At 48.2% G+C, this 8,303-nt stretch overlaps 1 protein-coding gene across 1 annotated transcript; it reads left to right on the top strand.

Annotated features, from left to right (window-relative positions):
* Positions 1-3,141: 3,141 nt before the first annotated feature.
* On the top strand, positions 3,142-7,729 carry LOC144127580 (cholinesterase-like). The gene is made up of 3 exons (XM_077660563.1): positions 3,142-3,416; positions 4,991-5,273; positions 7,473-7,729. Exons 1-3 carry the CDS (start codon positions 3,157-3,159, stop codon positions 7,719-7,721), a joined length of 792 nt encoding a protein of 263 aa, XP_077516689.1. The 5' UTR covers positions 3,142-3,156; the 3' UTR covers positions 7,722-7,729.
* Positions 7,730-8,303: the final 574 nt, after the last annotated feature.

Below are 8,303 nucleotides of genomic sequence, written 5' to 3'. Positions count from 1 at the left end.
GACGGTGCAGCGGCGAAGACTGCGGCAGCAGCTGTAGGGGCTTGGGATTGAGGACACCACCTTCCAGACTCCTAGGACTTAATTTATGAGCAAATGAAAGTGTTTTGCTCGATCACTTGCTCTGTGACCTTTTCATGTGACACAACTACCGTCTCTGAAAAGACGTGCACTTACCACATGCAGCGTTTAGTGTGACCTACAACATGGCAGCCCGTGCCGCGGCGGTTATACGGAGTCTAAACGATCCGACAGTGAGCGCCGGGTTCGCAAATAATAAGACATGAGTTTTGCTGTTTGCAGATAGCTTAAGGTCATTTCCGTGTGCTTGCAGTTAACGTAAATGCATGGCGTGGCTTGTTAAAAGATTATCGGAAACGTTAATCGGCGCCCAAGTTATTTAGTTGTAGAAAATTATTTCTTGTTTTGTTCGCAAGTAGCCTCTGGCATGCCTATATCATGAACGCATACTCGCCCTGTGAGACAAGAATGTGGATGGAAACAAAAGGACCAGAAATGAAGCTGAGCAGCGCAGCGAACGACGGAAAAGAAAAATAGTGGGAGAAACAATAACGGGACACTGAGGGCAACTTCATCCATTTTTTTTCTTTTCTGGGTAAAAATCGATTTTATGGCTCTTCTTCGGTACGTTATTGATGTTTGTTCCGCACCAAAAGACGCATTTATTACTTTAAAAATTTATTTTGAAATCGAAAACTTTTATGCGCATTTCTATTAACACTCGAGACTTTAAGGCCGTAAAGGACTCCGTGGTAATGCAATCCCGCTCATGCTCGTGGCTGATAACGTTGGCAGGTCTCCCCGGTGGTGACCGCGACGTTCATATTAATGCCTGGAATTGCTCGTTTCTCTGTGGTTCGCATCATTTAGATATATTGCCCGTCAGCTGCGATGCAGATCTGACACGGGTGCACTGCAGTCTGCGCATACCACCGCGGAGGAAGATTGAGATTGCTCTCAGCCACTCCATAGAGCCCGGACCTCTTGACATCGTTGCCCTGGCTGTTTCTGAATATGAACGGGATATCAGCTGTACGCGCTTCACTTCCTACAATGAGGTCACGAACCCAGTAAAAAGTGGGCGCGTCAGCAGCAACCCCCCTTCAAGACGTCATGCAGAATTCAGTGCGCCCGAAGTAGAAAGACATCGCATGGGGCTCTGATTACGCTGAAAATTGGCCTGTTCTCATAGAGGACGTTCCATCTTTTCATTGGAATGCAAAGTATTTTGATTACGTCATATGACAACAAAACATGCAGCTCAGTGGGCGAAACTTCTTGTGCACCATTCGTGTACTTATCCTGCTACGTTCTTGATGAGTTGACGGCACAAGGTTTCAGTAGTAAGCTGTTGGACTCCTGCATACTCTGACTGCACGTAATCGGTACGAACGAAAAAATGCACAGACGATTGCGATAGTCGGTAGTGCGAAGTTTGAGCGCAGCTCTTCACGTATGCCACATGCCACTGCGCTGCTGGCAGGGGCCGTGTTACGCCGTCAACGCCGACGACGACATGGCGCGGGACCAACGAACGGGAGCTCAAGGGCTGCGCTTTAAAAAGCTCACTGGAAGATTGCGACGGGCATTTCCATTTCGCGATATATTCAGGTAATGTATTTGATGTATGTATGTATGTATGTATGTATGTATGTATGTATGTATGTATGTATGTATGTATGTATGTATGTATGTATGTATGTATGTATGTATGTATGTATGTATGTATGTATGTATGTATGTATGTATGTATGTATGTATGTATGTATGTATGTATGTATGTATGTATGTATGTATGTGTGTGTGTGTGTGTGTGTGTGTGTGTGTGTGTGTGTGTGTGTGTGTGTGTGTGTGTATGTATGTATGTATGTATGTATGTATGTATGTATGTATGTATGTATGTATGTATGTATGTATGTATGTATGTATGTATGTATGTATGTATGTATGTATGTATGTATGTATGTATGTATGTATGTATGTATGTATGTATGTATGTATGCATGCATGCATGCAGTTGTAGGCCATTTTTATTTTTTCCATAGATACTCGTTCTTTGACTACCACTCCTCCCTCTCCAGACCGTCTCTCCAAGCGCGCGGCACCGCCGCAGCGCGTTTCTCAGCAGCCGCCGGAGACGGAGGGCGCCAAATTCCTCCGCTCCCACCATACATCCCTCATTTCACGGCAACCCACCTCCTCCCTCCGGGTGGTTACCGTGGTAACTGCTCCGCCGGTTACGCCAACGGCCTGCTACAACGTCAGCGACGCCAAACCCAACGAGGAGGCTCTTAACAACTGCGCTGCGGGGAAAAAAAAAACTTTTGCCATACCCTCAACTGTATTTAAGCTGCGATAGCGCTCAGATGCACGTGAACTACGGCAGCCACAGGTAAGCAAGCCCACCCAAGCGAAACCCGCAACGCCTCGCGCAGTGCGGCATTCCTGCTGCGGCATCCGCGTCATGCGGGGGTGAGATGCGCGTAAGGGATGTTTTCTTACTCACTCCACTCGTCGAAGTTGCAGCTTGTTTGCCCCCAGGCTTTAAGAGGCGTCGGAGCGCTGATGGGAAGATGTTGTTGTCGTTAGCCTATCGTTATGGGAAGATAACGCGGCGCTTTGCTTATTCTTCTCCTCTTCTACTCACATGGGCTCACGCGGAGCAGAGGTTCCACAGGGCAGGGAAATTCATAGCCAACCGCTGCTGCTAACTGATTCAAATGGGTGTATTCTGTAATAAAAACTGAGTTCCTTAAAAGATATTTGGTTGCTACTGCGTTATTAGTTTAAAGAAAATTGCATAGAAATAATTTCTGCAACAATTGGTGTTCGGTACTGCGTAGCGACTTCCAGTGATTTACACTTATAATTTGCATTTGTTTTTTTTTTCCACCAGTCGCTAATGCGCTGCTTGAAACCCCTCCTCCGCGCTTCACAAAAAACTCCTACTTAAAGCCATAACTGTTTCACCTGCTATGGAAGAGAAATCTTGTAACTCGGTCTACGAATCAAGCTCACGATGGCAACGGCTAAGCCCACAGTGCCGAAGAAAAAGAGGAACCTTGCTTCGCGAGATGCACTCGAGCACGAAACAGAAGAAGCGGAAGGAGCGCCATGGCGAGCCCGGCTGACGTGCCGATGTTCTCCGGCAGCAAGATGAAAGAGCATCTGTCTAGAAGCCAGTCGAGAACGCGCACGAGAACGCATTCGAGAAAGGTTGCAAAGGTCCTCTCTCCGCCATCCGTCAGGGCGGGGACGACCACGTCAATGGAGAACGCTCGCGAAAGGACCATGGACTCGAGTAAGTCCACCGTCGCCAAAAGCACGCAGATGCCCTCGGCTCAGGCACTCAGCTTCTGGAGCATGTACTCTTCCATAGCGGCACACATAAGTTCCAAGTGAGTACCCGCATGTGTAACTACGTAACTACGATGTGGTGGTGACAGCTACCGTGTGAAGATGTGCACCCTTTGCTTCATGTAATGTGCTTAGCAAGAACCTCACAGGGCGGGGAAGCAATGCTGTGGGGAGCCAAGCAAAAAATTGGTAGGGGTTTAGCTTAGTTAAACCGAGCAGACGTGCGAAAGCAGGTGGCGATTCTTCAATTGCAGGAGGCACCTAAGCTCCGCCTTAAGGGCATGACGCGATGTATTTTGTGGTTTAATGTCCGTATATGCAGAATTGCTCGTTCTGTACTGGACATTCATAAATGGCGGCGAGACCTCCTACCACTACCAACGCAGTAGTGCGGCGGTTAAGTGATGCGCCACTGTACTGGCAGGTGGACGCCCCTATCACAGTCACCCGTAGGGATTGTGCGACACAAGTTGTTCAAGGGTGGTACACTGACGGTACCCTCAAGAAAACCTGGCGTAAGCTTTCGCTTCAAAAGGAGTCGCGTTCTCAGAGGCGTGAGCAGTCACAGATGCAGGACGAGATGTCTCTAACGTTGTGTGGTTCTGCTTTAATTACGATAGCATAGCCACAAAAGACGCTGATTTCTTAGACACCTATTGACGCAGGGGCGTTTCTTTTTTTATCTGAACGGTTCGAGACGTTATTCTTAGGCTAGCTACTTCGTGAACTAGCGGCAGGAGAAATGTGCTGCAACATTTCTTTTCTTCAGTTAGCCCTTACCTGTTTCGTTACTATTGTGAATGCGTATATTTTTCGTCCGTGATCGGCTGCAGCTCTGGTTATTGTATCCCTTGCTAAAATGGACGCCCATGCGCGTTGTAACTGGCCACGCATTCTAGTTATTAGCCGCGCGGTTGGTGGGCGTTCTTTATTATGTGCCGCAGCTGAGTTATTTCGCCCTTTATGAGCGCACGCTCGCACCTGCTTTCAAAATTCTAAAAGATCTTGCATAGCAAAGCTCATAATCAGACCTTCATGTAAAGGTGGAGAAGTGCACCTGTCACCAGTCTAATGCAAGATTCCCCGACAGTTGTTTGCGGCGCTTAATACTGTACAGCTTCTTCCTTGGTTTTGAAGACAAAAAAAAAAGAATGGAACGGAACACGAAAGAAGACGACAAGACGAAGCGCCTCCTGTCGTCCGCAGAGGGCGATTTGCCCGACAGGAGGCGCTTCGTCCTTTGTCTGCATTTGTGTTCCGCCCTGTTCTTTTCTAATAGGCTTTCAAATCAAGAATCATCCAAAACCAGCTAGCCCAAAAGCAAGTTCTCTCATAAACTGTTTATTCATAATTTGTCTTAACTAGTAGGATGCGTGTGAAGCCACTGTGCTATCGCTCGTGACGTTATTATATTCGGACCAATGAGAGTGACGCGTTGCAGTGGCTGACTGCACTAACGTCATGCATCATTTCACTGCATGCTGACCAACCAGCGTTGCGCGGTGTTACGGCAATGTCAACGCCGACGCCGCTGAACCTGGAAACGCGCCCTTATCAGCTACCACTGGAAAGTGCCGGTAACGCACGTTCAGAGCGCATGCGCTTCGTTCCGTAGGCGCTACATCACCGTCTCTGACCTGGCGTGTGCTGTGGCGACTATCCTGGCCATCGCAGTGCTCATCCTGAGCCTCAAGGTGTTCGTTGACACGCTTGACAGAGGCAGCGCGCAGCACATCGTCGTGAGTGGTCGCTTTGGCAACGTAATGGGACGCATCCACAAGGTGGTGGGCCACACGAACGTCTACGCCTTCCTGAGCGTGCCCTACGCGGAGGAGCCGGTCGCAGAGCTGCGCTTCCGACGAACGCGCACGAAATACGGCGACGGTCCCGCATCCCAGGTGCGTTTTCTCGCTTGCCACGTGTGAGCACTGAGTCCCAGTGACACGCATGGCGAGCTGCATGCTACTGAGCATCTGGTCGCAGACTCGAAGCCATCCCGAGTTTGCCGCATTTCAATGAAGCCGAAATGCAAAAGCGCTCGTGGTAGCTTATTTTGAAATGGATGGTTTCACATAGCGTTCAGGCTTGTGCCCCACTCAGGGCCGCCAGAAGTGGTCGTTAGAGCCCTGGCGCGCTCCATCAGCCATTGCTGACTAGCGACTGCAACGTAGGTCAGCGGCTTCTATGAGGAGATAGAGCTAGGTGATAATGATAATGAATGAGTTGGTTGTTTGGAACGGTCGGGCATTGCCATGTCATTTGAAGAACTGTGTGGCAATCACCGCGTGGTCCAGAGTAAGGATAGATACAGGCGTAAAGTGGAGTGTGGGTTAGAAGTGGTCGCTAAGAAGGGAGATAACTTGTCTGAGTCCTGTTAAACGGGTCGGGTAGGAGAACGTAGCAGTTTGGGTAAAGGCGGCTTCAACAATCGGCGCCCTGTGGAAGAGTTCTTGGACTAGTGTGCGAGGTCACTGATCTCCGGAGTTGGCTGAAGTATCTAAAGGGAAAGATTCAAGCAGGCCCCCTGTGATAAGGTGGAGGGTTTTGTACAGATATTTTCTGCCAGCCATGTCTACCGAATCAATGGAAGTTGGCATTTGCGCCCACCTCTAGTTTTGCGCCCCAGAGCCCTGTTTCTGTAGATGCATATATTGTATTGAAATGGGTGATTATTGTCGCCGTCAGCCCGCCCCCCTCCCCCTTCTGCCACCACATGAGCAAGTCTATATTTAGAGCGCATATAATATCCTCTCCAACGGGTATCTGCATTTAAGACAACGTGTCCTGTGTTCTCGTCACTCACTGTTTAGACTGCGTTTTATATGTCGCGGGATATGCGTAGTGTGCTCAGTAACTGGGGAAAGCCAGGAGAGCTGGAGAGTTCCAAGTCCTGGTGAATAGCCTATTCCTCATAGGACTCTGTCTTTCTGTCGTGTAGCGAAGTCTCGGGAACTGGGGCTGCCTGATTGGCGGGTGTATTGAGATTGAGCGTGATAGTGTACTTGTGTACCCTCCCCTTAGTGTAACTTTCTGCGCTTTTCTCAGGAGACGTTTCATTTTCTTGTGTTTCGTATGCCGGAGGATAACATGAGGAAAATAACAGAGAAGACATGAATGCATCACTGTTCGCACGGGCCGCCTGTTGTCCGTCTCTTTTAGACCATGGAGCTGTAGGGAGACTAGTCTCTGCGTGTTGTATAGGTGACTACGTTATGTGAGTAGCTTGTGCACAGTTAGTTCTCTGCCTTGGCGTTTGCTTGCAGCATGAAGCCAAGGGGCACTATGGCTCTCTTGCGATGAACGCGTTGGCTTTCAAGAGTGACCGTCAGCAGGAGACTTCCTCATTGCGAGTAGTCATGACTTGGCAGGGAGCAGTTCGTGTACACTGATCTATTTTGGTGGCGTCCTGTTGCAGTTGGATTTCAATGGGCTGGACGGAGCCGGAACAGTGAGCAGTCAGGATGTGTATTATTCGTCTCTCTTCATCTTAATCCTTGGTTTTTATGCTAGTGTACCGAGCAATCTAAGAAAAACGGGACAAAATTATTAATTTTGATTGGTGATCGGTAAGCGGTAACGTGATCGTTAATTGTGATTGTAGTCAATGAACGTGGACGGTAATATCACTGAGGACTGGTAATCGGTGAGAGCGAGAAATCAGAAAGAAAAGGTGTAACAAAAGAGAAACAAACAAGCAAAAGGCGCTATCGCGGCTACTCTGAAGGCGAAGTTTAAGCGCCCTCCTAATTTTGTTCTCTCACTGTATTTTCAATTGCATTCATTTCGAGTATTGTCATGTGACTTTTTGGTTATTTCTGCGCGACCTTTCATGTGAGTAGAATTCAGTTACAGAACATGTTTTTTTGTTTTTGTTTTTATTTAGCTTACTGACCCTGCGTGTTGTTTCATCATGGCTTGTGTACAAGTATGCGCAGTTCCGTTGCCTGACGGGCTCTGCCACTCAAGCCCTTTGAAGATATGGCATGCTAGATGTTTATTAGTTTGTTAGCAAGCTACGGCCTCAGCGTACAACTGCGAGTCCTTGCGCCATTACAGTGCTGGTAACTGCTCACGGACCTCTTTCTGTCTGTCCGTAGGATTCGTTGATCTACGCGATGGAAGTGAAAGCACCGTGCGTGCAGAGCGTGACGAACCTGTTTAGCTCCGTGTCCGAAGACTGCCTGCACCTGAGCATATGGACCACCTCGACGCAGTGCAACTCCCGAGAGTGCGCTTACAGGCCGGTGCTCGTGTTCCTGCATGGTGGAGCCTTCCAAGAGGGCGGGAACAGCCACCCTCTGTACGACGCAAAGTACGCGCTCAGGGCAACCGCACCTACAGAATAGACGGCGAAATACCGAACGGACGAACTTTCCGAATAAATGAACTTCTGTGAAATACCCTGCCCAAACATCAATGCAATCAGTGCAACTGAAATTCGCTGGAATGAGTTCGACAGACGTTAAGAAAAGCACTGGAGTGTGCTTCCACACCATGAAGCATCACTTCAGCAAATGTGAAGCAATTTTTGTCCGCAAAACTGAAGAGACTGCGATTTCGAAACTTTGCAGGTTTGCAGCGCCATATTTTCCCTTTCAGAAACTACTGTTCTGATGTCGTATCTTTTTTTAGGTTGACGCGGTTACGCAGCTGGCTTCAAGCCTATCCAGCGGTTTTGTGATTTAGCTGGATCACTTGCCTTAGTCGTAGCCATCCTGAAGCCAATAGGCAGTCGCCCTTTGGGTTGCGGGGCAGTAAGCTTTGTTTTGGAAGTGCAAAAGTCGGCTTTATGTATTTGCACTAACATTTAATTCCAAAGTAGCGTTTTATTTAAAGTTTTTAATGGGAATTACATTTGTAGAGTTTAGAGTATTGTGAAATAAATTCTAGCAGCAATTTATGTATTTCATATTTGCTTCGGTCTTTCC

This window comes from Amblyomma americanum, chromosome 4, assembly GCF_052857255.1.
Source record: "Amblyomma americanum isolate KBUSLIRL-KWMA chromosome 4, ASM5285725v1, whole genome shotgun sequence".
Taxonomy (NCBI): domain Eukaryota; kingdom Metazoa; phylum Arthropoda; class Arachnida; order Ixodida; family Ixodidae; genus Amblyomma; species Amblyomma americanum.
Note: the sequence above shows the minus strand (reverse complement) of the source record. Positions and strands in the feature narration are given on the sequence as shown.

Excerpts from the sequence above, each read along its gene's own strand:
- LOC144127580 (XM_077660563.1), top strand. The coding sequence starts at position 3,157 with ATGTTCTCCGGCAGCAAGATGAAAGAGCATCTGTCTAGAAGCCAGTCG. Across the intron at positions 3,417-4,990 it reads GCGGCACACATAAGTTCCAA|GCGCTACATCACCGTCTCTG; the intron begins GTGAGTACCCGC and ends TTCGTTCCGTAG. Across the intron at positions 5,274-7,472 it reads GCGACGGTCCCGCATCCCAG|GATTCGTTGATCTACGCGAT; the intron begins GTGCGTTTTCTC and ends GTCTGTCCGTAG.